A 15,806-nucleotide genomic window follows, 5' to 3' on the forward strand; every position below is an offset into this window, starting at 1 on the left:
TTTATTGATTTGATTGAAAAACTGAGTTTGTCAGAGTCTGAATAGAGGTATCAGAATGACTTATAATTTAAAGGTTATGCCTGCTTTCTATTTATATAACAGGTAATATACTATATTTAGAAATAATTTAAAATTTTTACCCTTCATTATCTCAGGAATGTATTGAAGAATCCAGCGTCACCCACGTAGAATATTGAGTAGCAAAGGAACAGGCCATTTGGCGCACAACATTGCGCTGACCAGCTAAAAAGCAAATCAAAAACATTCAGACACTAATCCCTCCTACCTACACAATGTCGATAACCCACCATCTTCCTTACATCCATGTACCTAACCAAACACCCATTAAAAGTCTCCAATGTATTTGCCTCTACCACCATACCAGGCAGCGCATTCCGGGCATCCATGATTCTCTGAATAAAAAACTTACCCCTCACATCCCCTTCTCATCTTCAGTGCGTGTCCTCTGGTATTAGACATTTCAGCCCTGGGAAACAGATACTCCCTGTCCACTCTATGCTACTGTATCTATCTCTACTGTTTATGTATGCTCTCATAACCTTATAAAGTTCTATCAGATCTCCCCTCAGCTTCCAGCACTCCAGAGAAGACAAGCCAACCTTTTCCAGCCTCTCATGGTAGCAGATGCCCTCTAAACCAGGCGGTATCCTGGTAAACCTCTTCTGCACCCTCTCCAAAGCCTCAACATTCTTCCTATAGTGGGGTGACTGGAACTGTACGCAATACTCCGGATGTGGCCTAACCAGAGTTTTATAAAGTTGCAACGTAACCTCTTGACTTTTGGACTCAAAAGCCTCGACTAATAAAAGCAAGCTTTCTTAATCACCTTATCGACTCGTAAAGCCACTTTCAAGGAACTGTGAACTTGGATCCCACGATCTCTCTGCTCAGTAACACTGTTAAAGATCTTGCCCTTAACAATGTACTGCCTCATGGCATTTGCCCTACCAAGGTGCAACATCTCACATTTATCTGGGTTAAACTCCATCTGCATATCTTTGCCTATATCTGCAGCTGATCTACATCGTGTGGTATTCTTTGCCACTCCTCTGTACTATCCACAACTCCACCAACCTTGGTATCATCTGCAAATTTACCAATCCGTCTACATATTCATCCAGATCATTTATATACACCACAAACAACAGAGGCCCCAGCACAAATCCCATTGAATGTTTTAAAGTTAACAATGATAGGAATATCATAGAGCATTAAGATTTGTTAAATTGCATGTAGATTTTGCAGTATATCCTTCTGTTGTGTCATATGTTTATCTATTTTTTATTCCCTTTACAACAGAGACTATGGCTTATCCTATCTTTCTTTGAGAACGTGTATTGGACTTTGGACAGCTATTCTCTGTCTGCTTCTTGTTGCTACGGATGCAAGTTCATTGGTATGCTACATCACCCGGTTCACCGAGGAAGCATTTGCTTCCCTTATTTGCATTATATTCATCTATGAGGCTTTAGAGAAGCTGTATCACCTTGGTGAGACATACCCCATCAACATGCACAATCGCCTGGAACAGCTGACACATTATTTGTAAGTACTTAGTCATTGTTCCAAAACTTAAAGTATCGTGCTAGATATATCTTTGCCAGAGCACCCATGGTAGTGGTTTGTGTGACACTATTACATCTCGGAGCATTCCGGAGTTCGTAGTTCAATTCCGTCACCATTCTGTAAGGAGTTTGTATGTTTTCTCCATGGAGTGCATTGATTTTCCGCAGGTGCTCCGATTTCCTCCCACAATCCAAAGACGTACTGGTTAGTTGGTTAATTGGTCGTTATAAATTGTCCTGTGTCCGGTCAGAGAGGCCGCCATATACCACCACTCTCTGGCTTCTCCTATTAAACCAATATCTAATCCGATTTACTACTTCATCTTGTACTCCATATGACTGAACCTTCTTGACTAACCTCCCTTATGGGACCTTGACAAAGTCTTTACTAAAGTTCATGTTCTTGAGCTCCATGAACATCTACATCCTCAGTGAAGGCATGTGAGTGACAGGGAAATGGCTGGTACTCTGATGTCAAAGTTCAAAGTCAATTTATTACCAATGTATATGTATGTCATCATATACAACCCTGATCTTCTTTTTCTTATAGGCCACTTCAATAAATCCATAATAGAATAATAACCATAATAGAATCAAAGAAAGGCTGCATCAATGTGGGTGTTCGATCAGTGTGCAAAAGACAATACACTGAGCAAACACAAAAATAAAGAAATAATAATAAATAAATAAGCAATCAATATTGAGAATGTGAGATGAAGCGTCCTTGAATGTTGTGGTGGGACAAGTGATGTTATCCACTTTGGTTCAAGAGCCTGATGGCTGAGGGAGAATAACTATTCCTGAACCTGGTGGTGTGGTCCTGAGGCTCCTGTACCTTCTTCCTAATGGCAGCAATGAGAAGAGAGCACGTCCTGGGCAGTGGATCCCTGATGATGGGATCAGAAACAGGGTTAACATCACTGACTTATGTTGTGAAATTTGTTTTTTTTTGTGGCAGCAGTGGAATGGAATACATAATAATATAGAAAATAAACTGTATTACATCAAGTATATATTAAGTAGCTAAATTAAATAAGTAGTGCAAATAAAGTGATAAGATAGTGTTCATTGGTTCGATGTCCATTCAGAAATCTGCTGGCAGACGGGAAGGAACTGTTCCTGACTCATTGAGTGTGTGCTTTCAGGCTTCTGATGGTAGCAATAAGAACAGGCATGTCCTGGCTGATGGGGGTCCTTAATGATGGATGTCGCCTTTTTGAGGCATCACTCCTTGAAGATGTCCTGGATACTGTGGAGGCCCGTGATGGAGCTGACTGACTTCACAACTTTCTGAACCTCCCCCCACTCCACCCCCACATACCAGACAGTGATGTGGCCATTTAGAATGGTACATCTGTAGAAATTTGTGAGAAGCTTTGGTGACATACCAAATCTCCTCAAACTCCCAATGAAATATAGCCACTGTCCTGCCTTCTTTGTAGCTGCATCGGTATGTTGGACCCAGCATAGAGCCTCAGCAATATCGACACCCAGGAACTTGAAACTGCTCACCCTTTCAACTTCTGATTCCTCTATGAGAATTGGTGTACGTTCCCTTGTCTTGCTCTTTTGAATTCCATTTTTTTGGTCTTACTAAAGTTGAGTGCAAGGTTGTTACATCAGCAAATATATCGATGGTATTTGAGCTGTGACTAGCCACACAGTCGTGGGTGTAGAGAGAGTGGAGCAGTGGGCTAAGCACACATCTGAGGTGGGCCGGTGTTGATTGTCAGCAAGGATTTCCAATCCGCAAAGATTGTGGTCTTCCGGTGAGGAAATTAAGGATCCAATTGCAGAGGGTGGTATAGAGGCCCAGATTTTGGAGATTTTCAATCAGAACTGTAGGAATGATAGCGTTAAACGCTGAGCTATAGTCAATAAACAACATGCTTACATAAGAATTAGTATTGTCCGGGTGATCTCAAAGCCACGAGAAGAGCTTGCATCCACAGTAGAGCTGTTGTGGCAATAGGCAAACTGTAGTGAGTCCAGGTCCATGCTGAGACAGGAGTTAATTCTCGCCATGACCAGCTTCGTAAAGTGCTTTATCATCATCGACATGAGTGCTGCCGGGTGATGGTTATTAAAGCAGCTCACCCTGCTCTTCTTGGGCACTGCTGTGATTGTTGCCCTTTTGAAGCAAGTGGGAACTTCCGAGTGTAGCAATGAGATGTTGAAAATGCTGCTTTTCCATGATGATGCTCCATGCTCAGTGGTGGGGAGGGATTTACCTGTAATGGACTGTGCCATATCCACTATTTAATGTCCAATTTTATGTTCAAGGGCATTGGTGTTTCAATACCAAGCTGTGATGCAGCCAGTCAATATACTCTCGTAAGTGCTGTGCCCAGGACAGGTCACCCAAAATGATAACACTGATACACCCAACACTGCAGAAGTTATGATTACCACCCAATGAGACACCTGTCTATCATTAACAATATGATGGAGGCTGTTGTCTGCAATGCCATCATGGCAATTATTTAGCAGTAACCAACTTGCTGATGCCTAGTTTGGATTTTATCCAGACTACTGAGAATTCATCATGCTTTGATACATCCAGCGACCAAAGGTCACAGTTTCACAGGAGAAGTCAGAGAAGACTGTCGATAACAGGAAAGCATTTGTCTAAATGTGGCATCATGGTAACCCTGTAAAATTAAAGCCAATATGTGTAAGAGGGAAAATACTATAATTCATATATCACATGAAGGAAAATGTTTGTGGTTGTGGAGATCACTCATTTCAGCCCCAGGATATCACTGAAAGATTTCTAAAGACAGTGTCTGTGCGTTTTCAGCTGCTTCATTAATCACCTGTCCTTCAGAAGTGGGGATGTTCACTGATGAACGTGCAACATTCAATTCCGTTCACTTTTTCTGCAAAATAAAGGATTCCATACCTAGATAAGATCTTCATTGGACCCTCTAGAGTTTTGCCTACCAACCTCACTTGGGAGTGGATGATCCCATCTTCTACCTGTTGCAGAGAGCTCACTCCCACCGGGATGATGCTGGTGGCATTGTGAGAATCACTTTTTTGATTTCTCTTGTGCCTTCAATACAATCCAGCCACTTCTTCTGAGCAAGAAGCTGCAAAGGATGGGCGTAGACAAATACTGTCTCCCAGATTATTGATTACCTGATAGATTGACCCCAGTTTGTATAGCTGGGTAGTTCTCACTGGAGCGCCAGAAGGGACTATCCTGTCTCCGTTTCTGTTCACACTGTACATCTCAGACTTTCAGTACAACTCTGGGTCTTGCCACTTGCAGAAGTTCTCGATTCTGCGGTGGTTGGCTGTATCAGAGATGGGCAGGAATTGGAGTACGGAGGACTGGTGGTCAACTTTGTGGAGTGGTGCTGGAGGAATCACCTGCTCCTGAATGTGGCCAAAACCAGGAAGATGGTGATTGAAGAGGACTGTGATGAGTCCTGTATACATTCTGGGAGAAGATGTTGTTGTGGTGGAGGAGTACAAATATTTGGGTGTTCACCTCGACCACAAACTTGACTGGAAAACCAACACCAGGACTGTTTGCAAGAAGGGGATGAGCAGACTCTATTTTCTAAGGAAGCTGAGATCTTTCAATGTGTGCAGCAGGATGTTGGAGATCATTTACCAGTCTGTTGTAGCGAGCATGGTCTTCTTTGCAGGTTTATGCTGGGGGAGCAGCATCAGCACTGGTGATGAAAAAGACTAAATAAACTCATCAGAAAGGCTGGATCCGTCCTTGACTACAATCTGGACTCTTCTGGGTTAGTGGTGGAGAGGAGGTTCCTAAAAAAACGGTTATCCATTATGGACAATCTAGCACATCCTCCTCACCCTTTCAGACAGACTCACTCAGCTCCACTGTCACAAGGATTGTTACAGAAAATCTTTCCTCCCAAATGCAATAAGCATTTACAACAGTTTATCTCTGTGTGACTGGAGGACACACATCATAGTACAACAGTCTCCGTTTTATTGTTTCATACATTATTGCACATTGGTAAATTATTACTGTGTATATAATTATTCTGTACTTTCTTAGTTAATATTATTATTATATTTATTATTGCTAAGTGTGTTTTTAAATGTAAGAAAATAATTTCCTACTTGGGATCAATAAAGTACTTATTATTATTATAATTATTACTATTATTTTTACTATAGTCATTATATGAAGCATGCTTTGAGCACCATTCAGGCATGGATTGAACATTTGTACTGGGCTTTGACTATCTCTCAAAACAGAGTCGAACCACCTCCCCTTCGCTTCCAACAGCTTCACCGTTGCTGGATTCCCCTTCCTTCAACATTGTGGGGCGGTTGGTGGAGCATGGGTGACAATTAAACAGAAACACAGTAAACAAGCATCTAGGGCTGGATTTCAGCTACAGACACCACGGGGCATTTTCACCATTTTCAGTGTGTGTCAGAAATGTGGTAGAATATTTTCCATTTGCCTGAATGAACGGTTCTAACAAGCCTCTAGAAGGTTGATACCTTCGAAGACAAGGCAGCCTTTTGAAAGAGCACTCCATCCACCACCCTCAACATTCCTTCCCTCACTACCATTCAGGGCTCCGAACAGTCCTTTCAGGTGAGGCGGCTCTTCACCTGTGAATCTGTTGAGGTCATCTTCCCTATCCGCTGCTCTTGCTGTGGCCTCCTGTATATCGGTGAGGCCCAATGTAGATTGCCAAAAGCATCTATGCTCTGTCTGCCAGAAAAAGCGGGATCTCCCAGTGGCAACCTAGGTCAATTCTATTTCCCTTTCCCATTCCAACAGGTCAGTCCATGGCCTCCTCTACTGCTTAGATGAGGCCACACTCAGGTTGGAGGAGCAACAACTTATATTCTGCCTGGGTAGCTTCCAAACCGATGGCATGAACATCAATTTCTCAGACTTCTGATAATTACTCCCCTCTTTCCCCCCTTCACAGTTCCCATTGCCATTTCCCTCTCTCACCTCGTCTCCTTACTTGCCCATCCACTCCCTCTGGTGTTCTTCCCCCTTCCCTTTCTTCCATGGTCTTCTACCCTCTCCTATCAGATTACCCCTTCTCCAGCCATTTATCTCTTTCACCTATCAGCTTCACAGCCTTTTGCCCCTCCCCTCTCCAAAACGTCAGCTGTTTATTTATTACAACACATGCCGCCTGGCCTGCTGAGCTCTGTCCTTGATTAATGATGAGTGTAAGTAATAGGACTCTATGCTCAACAACTTTCTGAGACTGCAATTAATCCACTACAAACTTCTCAAGGACAATTAGGAATAGCAATGCTGATAGCCTTGCCAATGATAAATTAATATTGAAAATTTAATTCATTTGCCATATGGTGAATAGATGTAATTCCTAATTCCTCATTTCCAGAACTTTCATCACTTAATATCATTTTGTTAGTAATTAGTGATATCTAAAATTAAGTCAATTTGAATAATTAAAAGCTCCCCCTTTAGCCATCTGATACAGCTTAATTGGATTCTATAAAAGATAAGAAGTGGAGGTTAATCAAAATGGATGACCACATTTCAGCTAAATTAGGGAGCAAGGCAATCTGTGACAATAAAGTCAGGAATTTGTCGTAGGATATAGAGATGACGGTGGAGTGGTCAAAAAGCTGGTAAATGAAGCCCTAGAAATAAAAGTACCATATGTTAAAGAAAGAAAAGGAGTAGGCTACATGAAGTCTTGGTGTCCTGCAGAGACTTTTAACCTGATACATGGCGAACACTGGATGAAGTGAGCACTGACACAAGATGTGAGTGGATCATATGCACCCCCCCCCCACCCCCAAGTGAAAGCACCTACTATGAGAGGGGGCATCAGTTTAAAGAGGAAAGTATAAGGGGGATGTCAGAGGCAAGATTTTCTTCAGAGTGGTAGGTGTGTGGTACACCCTTGCAGTGATAGTGGTAGAGGCAGATACATTAGAGACATTTAAGCTCAGATAGGTAAATGGATGTATGGCAGTGTAGAGGGAAGGGTTTGATTGATTAAAAGGTCAGCTTAACTCTGTGGACTATGCTGCCATGTTTTATGTTCTAAGTTTTTCCAGCAGCACAGCCCAGGGCCAAAGCAAAATTAAAACAAGACAAAGGTAAGTAGGATGGTGGGATTGTACTCACTGATGGAAGTGTTCTCCCAAGCATCATGTATAATTAAAGCCGCACTGCTCTGTTTCACCTGTGGATAGTTAATTCTGTGAAATGAGTGAACATCTCTTCAGTTTATAAAGAGGCAGATATAGGACAAAAGTACCAAGAGTTACTCTTTCTTTAATATTTAACTGACAAAAGTACATCATATTTAGTACCTGAATCACAAAAAAAAAGAAAATCTGCAGATGCTGGAAATCCAAGTGACACACACAAAATGCTGGAGGAACTCAGCAGGACAGGCGGTGTCTGTGGAAAAGAGTAAACAGTCGATGTTTTGAGCCAAGACCCTTCATCAGCACTGGAGAAAAAAAGATGAGGTGTCAGAGTCAGAAAGCGAGGGAGAAGTACAAGGTGGTCGGTGTAGGTGAAACTGGGAGAGGGGGAGGGGTGAAGTAAAGAGCCGGGAAGTTGATTACTGATAAAGTGCTGGAGAAGAGGGAGCCTGGTAGGAGAGGACAGAAGGCCGTGAAAATGGGAATGGGGAATGGTGAAGGGGGTGGGCAATTACTGGAAGTTTGAGAAATCTGTGTTCATGCCATCAGGTCGGAGGCTACCCAAACAGAATATATGGTGTTGCCCCTCTAACCTGAGTGTAGCCTCATTGCGGTAGTAGAAGAGGCATTAGACTGACTTGTCAGATCTACACTATTGCTCATATTTGATATCCATTTGTTCCAAATGTTGCAAGTGATTTGACATATCAGGAGCATTTTTTATTGCTATATCCTCAGGACTTCAAATCATGGCAGCATAAGAATTCTTTCATTGCTACTAAAATCCATAAAAGCATCCCCTCTCTGTCTATTTTGTTTCCCTACTGCATCCCCAGAATTTTATGCTGTCAGGAAAATGAGTGAAGTGGCATATTTATACTTCGTTCATTCATTATGTGCTGTGTCGTATGATGTGGGCGATCATAATTTTTCCATGGCTATGATTATTCTTGGCATATTTTTCTACAGAAGTGGTTTGCCATTGCCCTCTTCTGGGCAGTGTCTTTACAAAATGGCTGACCCCAGCTATTATTAATACTCTTCAGAGATTGTCTGCCTGGTGTCAGTGGTCACATCACTTTGACTTCTGATATGCACCAGCTGCTCGTATGGCTTCACGTGACCTTGATCAGGGGTCAAAGCAGGTGCTACACCTTGCCCAAGGGTGACCTGCAGGCTAATGGAGGGAAGGAGTGCCTTACACCTCCTTTGGCAGAGTCGCATCTCCACTCTACCATCCAATATTTATACTTACCACATCCTATTTCTCATGTTTATCCTGATCATGCTTTTTTAGATTTCACTATGGAGTTTGGCGTGTATTAACTAATTTAGCTTTTCCAATATCAACTTCAACTGATTTCTTTCCAATTTCTCTTTCCTAATCACTGTTTTCTATGCTGTCTCCTGAAGTGCCCTGAGGTCATAAACAGGCACCCAATTATGCCCATTTGTTTTAAATATTGGTTTTGAACAATTCACCCTATCCTCTGACAATGTATTTTTTGCCATAACTTTGACCACTTAAATTCTTGTTTTTCTGGCTCTGCATGTGGGTCCTCTGCCATTGGTAGATTCTTTGTGTTGGGAAACAGCCCTGCAGAGAAAATGAAACTAGAAGGAACAAGCGGTGTGCTGGTAGAAAAGAGTGACCTGAACCCCACCCCACTCCAGGGCATGTTTGAAATATAAGCCATAACCTTACAAAATAGGGAAGCTTTTGACCTTGAAACCCAACCACATAAACATTGTGTGTGCATTAAGGTATTGAACCATTGTGCAAGTGTATATTAACAACACTGGTGAAACACGACTTCCCTATTAGCTCTAGTTATTCATGTCAAATTCAATTCCATTGATTGCAGCTAACTTGGTTCATTTTCCTTTGAAATGGCACTGCCTTTGTTGTGCAGACTTGCTTTAATCAGCTGCAGCCACTTTTAGAATAATCTCTCACTTGCTGGGCATTGACCACGTTGCCTAAATGCTATAACAAGATGGTGTGAACGTGATGAGCCAGTGCAGCAGTGGTAATGAATGAGGCTTACTCATGCCTAGGGATTGCCATACTGTTTTTCCAGGGCTATCCATTAATTGTAGTATGCTGGTGCTCACTTGGCCACAGATGTTACTGTATGACTAGGTGACAGGATGGTTAAGGTATATGCCAGGTTAATAGAGTAATATCCACAGACTTCTGTGGCATTTCTCTGTGTAATAATCCCACATTTGCAGTAATGCCTATGCCAGAACATGCTGGCTGGACATTTCCAGCTCTTTACCGCTGTATTCAGAAACTGAAACCCATCGAGTACAATTTTGAGACATTTCTCCAGTATTTGTGATAGTGGATACACCTGACCTAGAAAGTTGCATCAGATTGACAGTAGATTGAAAATCTGCAGATGCTGGAAAACCAAAACAGAATGCAGAAAATACTAGAGGAACTCAGCAGGCCAGGTGGCATCTACCATATGTGGAAGAGTGAACAGTCGATGTTTTGGGGTGAGATGTCAACTGCTTTCTCTTTTCCATAGACAATGTCAGGCCAGCTTAGTTCCTCCAGCATACTGTGTCAGATTGACAGTATTAATTTTCATTTAAATGGGGTGACATGGTGATGTAAGAAAATGTATTAAAGTGTTTTAATTTACATTAAAACTCCCATTTTTTGAATGAATTGAATTTAAACATTTTTAATTTTCATTATATTTTTATTATATGTTTTAATATTTAAAGTGTTGTATTTTATTCTATTAGCTTTTGATTGTTCTTAGATGCCAGAGATATTCAGAAACATTTAAAGTTTTTGGTAGGATCAACAGCCGGCTACACTAGTGGCCTAATTTATGCTCATGTGATAGTTGTTCCATAGTAGGTTGGGATTTGATCTGGTCTTTCCATATAACATCAGTTCATATACAAAATCCAGCTGCCATACAGACCTTTGATGATGAGGATACAGATGGTGTTGGTCAGGATGCTTTTTGTGGTCCATCTGCAGAAGGTAGGTTCATGCAGTTAGAACGGGCATTTCTGGGCTTGTGGGGTCATGCTTTTATTTTCGGGCAGACCTCTAAGTGTTTAACATCCTACTCTCCCTTTGGATTTTCAGATTGAAGCCTCTAGGAGAAACTGAGGGAAGTGTGGATCTGAAATTATTCCAAGAATTAGTGGCATCATTAATCCATCGGTGTAGGCATCTGCACAGTGTTGCTAGAGCTTTTCCAATTTGCGTGTTCTTTTTTGATTTACGCAATGCATAATAAAAAAGTGGTGTCAAATAACTTGCTTTCTGCTTCTTCTTGAGGCTGATGTGGAAACTAACATGTGAGAATGGAGTACAAGTGCTACTTACATGTCACGTCACTTACTCCTGCCCAAGCTTCCTTACCCCTATAACTACAGTCTGCTTCACCTCCAGAGGAAACCTATCTTTGGCATCAAACTATCTGCTGGAAGAGCTCAGTGGGTCAAGCAACATCTGTGGGAAGAAAGGACTTGTTGACCTTTTGGGCTGAAACCCTGCAGCAGGGCATGTATCAGTCCTGATACAGGGTTTTGACTTGAAACATTGACGATTTTTATTTATTTATTGAGTGATACAGTGCGGAAAAAACCCTTCTGGCTCTTTGAGCCACACCGCCCAGCAACCCCCGACAAACTGAATCAACCCAAACCTACTCAAGGGACAATTTACAATGACCAATTCACCTTCCCTGTAGGTCTTTCAGCTGGGGGGAAACCGGAGCACACGGAGAAAATCCACTCATTCCACAGGAAGGACGTACAGAGACGCCTTACAGGACAGCCGCTGGAATTTAACTCTGAGCTCCAGAACACCCCAATCTGTGCTAACCACTACGCTACCGTGACACCCTCAAAATTCTTTCCTCCCACAGATGCTATTTGACCCACTGAGTTCTTCAAGCACACTTTGTAGCTCCAGATTTCAACATCTGCAGTCGTCTTCAGCATGCTCTTTATGACATTTAGGACTAAGACTGTATGGTAAATTAAGATCATGGGCCACTCTTATAACATACCATGGCACAATCCATTTACTTATTAACAAAAGAAGCAGCCAGGAAATGTTTTTGATTTTCCTTCTCATTTACTTATCACATTGACTCATTTTGTCCATGGAATTTCATCCAGATACCTACCACTCTACCGTGAATTGCATTTACAGTAAGTTTTTCCTGACCTGGACTTTGCTGCAAACAGTTTGTCTCTTTTTCTCTATATAACTCAGGAGAGTCCAACTTGTTTAATGCCATGGACCCTTACCATTAACCAAGGGCTTCATTGTCCCTAGGTTGGGAACGCCTGTCTCAATTTCATGTATTGCTATTAATGGATTTGTGAACCATCGCTACTGGATGTACATTGAATCAGTATAATTTAGTTCATGAATGAACATAAGGATTTCCAAAGCAACACACAAAATGCTGGAGGAACTCAGCAGGTCAGGCAACATCAATGGAAAAGAGTAAACAGTCGATGTTTCAGTCCAAGGTCCTTCCTCAGGAAAAGGAAAGATGCCAGAATGGAAAGGTGGAAGGGAGGGGAAAGAGGCTGGCTGGAAGGTGATAGGTGAAGCCAGGTGGACAGGAAAAGTCAAGGGCTGGGGAAGGAAGAATCTGATAGGAGAGAGGGAAAGAGGGGACCTAGGGATAAGTAAGAGGCAGGTGAGAAGAAGTGAAAGGTCAGAGTGGGGAATAGAGGAAGAGGGGGCAGAAATTTGTTCATGCCAACAGATTGGAGGGTACCCAGACATAATATAAGGTGTTGCTCCTCCTCCCTGAGGGCGGACTCATCTTGGCACAAAGATTTCCAGTTTCCCTTTCAAGCATGCCATTAGAATGTTGGTTGATTCTATTGCAAAGGGTGCGCTGCATAGACAATGGGTTCAGTTAAAGTAAGAGTTTAGAGCTCATTTCACATCTTTTTTCTTCTGTTGACTTATTACATACACAGGCAGAATTCATGGAGAACTAACATTACAGATTGTTAGATGTCCATCATGACTACCTGTTAAATAAAAATTCCACCTTGACAAATTCCGCACTTGATTCAAATCAAACCAGGGATTCCCAACCTGAGGTCCACAGACCCCTCGGTTAATGGTATTGGTCTATGGCATAAAAAAGGTTGGGAACCCCTGAATTAATTGATTAAAGGATTGCTTGTATCAGCAAAATAAAACTGGCAAATTGTGGTTATAAATGTGAATCAAGATTCCTTGCAATACTCGTCAGTACATACTTTTAAATGATCCTCTTACTGAAATATAGTTATGGGTTATGTTTGCATCAATTAGTGGAAATCTAGAAGGAATTAATGATCTTAAGTTATTAGGAGTCTTCTATTTTAAGGTTGGATCACTTAAGGACATTGTTCAGAAAATAGACAGCCCTGTTAGTTTTATAACATTTTTGTGCATTATATCATTTATAATAATTTTGCTCAAATAAAAATACGCTTATTTTAAACAGTTGCATTTGTTTGGAACCACAAAATCCCAGCAATAAAACTTTAGAATACTGGAATAACAACAATATCACAGCAAAGGAAATTCCGTGGGGAAATCTGACTCTGTCGGTAAGTTTGAATTGAAACTACCTACTGTATGTTTAATGGGATGTTTGCTGGGTGAGAGCACTCTTTCATGACAGAGAGAATTTAATATTAAGGTGGTTGCAAAATGTGTTTTTATGAACAGAGAAATGATACACATTTGTCCCCATATTGTCCCAAGATTTTGATGTTTAGTAAATGAATGATTTTAGAGATGCTTTTCACCTAAAAGAATTCCATCCCATTCCCTCTTCACCTTCCTTGACTCACAAAGTTGGTTTTGTCCAACTCTCTAAATATCATCTTTAACGTTTCCTTTGAGTTACTTCGAACCATCTGCATTTTCTACAATAATACTGATAAATAAATTACTGTTCCCGATGACTATGATTTGCTAAGGGAATTCTTCACCCAGTTAGTGACAGTGTTGTTATGTTGGTGTACTTGGATGTTAAACAATGCAGTTAAACAGAAATAGTGAGAAGAAAGCTGGGAACATGAACTGTACTATTTTGTACTTGTTTTTGTTTAACAGTATAAAGGAGGCATGCTGTTAACTCATTCCACATGCATTCTCCTGTGGATCTTTGCTCCCTCACTAAATTTATCAAGTCCAATTTTTAGATTGCTTAGAACTGATGTCAGCCCCTTCCGTTTGTTAAATTGGAATTTAACATCTGTTAAGAATCAGTATGGATTCATGAAAGAAAAATAATGTTTGACTAATTTGTTGAAACACCTCGAGGGTGGTTTCTAGTAGTGCAGATGAAGGAACAGCAGTGGAAGTGGTGTACTTGGATGTTCAGAACATTTTCAAGAAGGTCCCACACAGGAGGTTAATGGTTAAATTTAGTACAAATGGAATTGTGGATTATGTACTGTATTGATTGACTAAGGGGCAGAAAACGCTGGTGGGAGTTGTGTACAGGCCACCTAACAGTAGTAGTGAGGTTGGGGATGGCATTAAACAGGAAATTAGAAATGCGTGCAATAAAGGAACAGTAGTTATAATGGGTGACTTCAATCTGCATATCGATTGGGTGAACCAAATTGGTAAGGGTGCTGAGGAAGAGGATTTCTTGGAATGTATGCGGGATGGTTTTCTGAACCAACATGTTGAGGAACCAACTAGAGAGCAGGCCATTCTAGATTGGGTATTGAGCAATGAGGAAGGGTTAGTTAGCAATCTTGTCGTGTGAGGCCCCTTGGGTAAGAGTGACCATAATACGGTGGAATTCTTCATTAAGATGGAGAGTGACATAGTTAATTCAGAAACAAAGGTTCTGAACTTAAAGGAGGGTAACTTTGAAGGTATGAGACATGAATTAGCTAAGATAGACTGGCAAATGATACTTAAAGGGTTGATGGTGGATATGCAATGGCAAGCATTTAAAGATCGCATGGATGAACTACAACAGTTGTTCATCCCAGTTTGGCAAAAGAATAAACCAGGGAAGGTAGTGCACCCGTGGCTGATAAGGGAAGTTAGGGATAGTATCAAGTCCAAAGAAGAAACATATAAATTAGCAAAAAAAAGTGGCACAACTGAGGACTGGGAGAAATTCAGAGACCAGCAGAGGAGGACAAAGGGCTTAATTAGGAAAGGGAAAAAAGATTATGAGAGAAAGCTGGCAGGGAACATAAAAACTGACTGTAAAAGCTTTTATAGATAACGTGAAAAGAAAAAGATTGGTCAAGACAAATGTACGTCCTTTACAGTCAGAAACAGGTGAATTGATCATAGGGAACAAAGACATGGCAGACCAATCGAATAACTACTTTGGTTCTGTCTTCACTAAGGAGGACAGGACATAAATAATCTTCCGGAAATAGTAAGGGACCGAGGGTCTAGTGAGATGGAGGGACTGAGGGAAATACATGTTAGTAGGGAAGTGGTGTTAGGTAAATTGAAGGGATTAAAGGCAGATAAATCCCCAGGGCCAGATGGTCTGCATCCCAGAGTGCTTAAGGAAGTAGCCCAAGAAATAGTGGATGCATTAGTGATAATTTTTCAAAATTCCTTAGATTCTGGATTAGTTCCTGAGGATTGGAGGGTGGCTAATGTAACCCCACTTTTTAAAAAAGGAGGGAGAGAGAAACCGGGGAATTATAGACCGGTTAGTCTGACATTGGTGGTGGGGAAAATGCTAGAGTCAGTTATCAAAGATGTGATAACAGCACATTTGGAAAGAGGTGAAATCATCGGACGAAGTCAGCATGGATTTGTGAAAGGAAAATCATGTCTGACGAATCTTATAGAATTTTTTGAAGATGTTACTAGTAGAGTGGATAGGGGAGAGCCAGTGGATGTGGTATATTTAGATTTTCAAAAGGCTTTTGACAAGGTCCCACACAGGGATTAGTGTGCAAACTTAAAGCACACGGTATTGGGGGTATGGTATTGATGTGGATAGAGAATTGGTTGACAGACAGGAAGCAAAGAGTGGGAGTAAACGGGACCTTTTCAGAATGGCAGGCAGCGACTAGTGGGGTACC

General features: G+C 41.3%; 1 protein-coding gene across 1 annotated transcript in view; it reads left to right on the forward strand.

Moving 5' to 3' along the window:
• LOC140728532 (sodium-driven chloride bicarbonate exchanger-like) overlaps positions 1 to 15,806 on the forward strand; it is a 275,952-nt gene that overhangs the window by 231,178 nt on the left and 28,968 nt on the right. Inside the window, 2 exon segments of the mRNA XM_073047392.1 lie at positions 1,321 to 1,566; positions 13,229 to 13,334. Coding sequence (XP_072903493.1) covers positions 1,321 to 1,566; positions 13,229 to 13,334 — 352 coding nt within the window.

The sequence above is a fragment of the Hemitrygon akajei genome, chromosome 5 (genome assembly GCF_048418815.1).
Source record: "Hemitrygon akajei chromosome 5, sHemAka1.3, whole genome shotgun sequence".
Lineage (NCBI taxonomy): Eukaryota > Metazoa > Chordata > Chondrichthyes > Myliobatiformes > Dasyatidae > Hemitrygon > Hemitrygon akajei.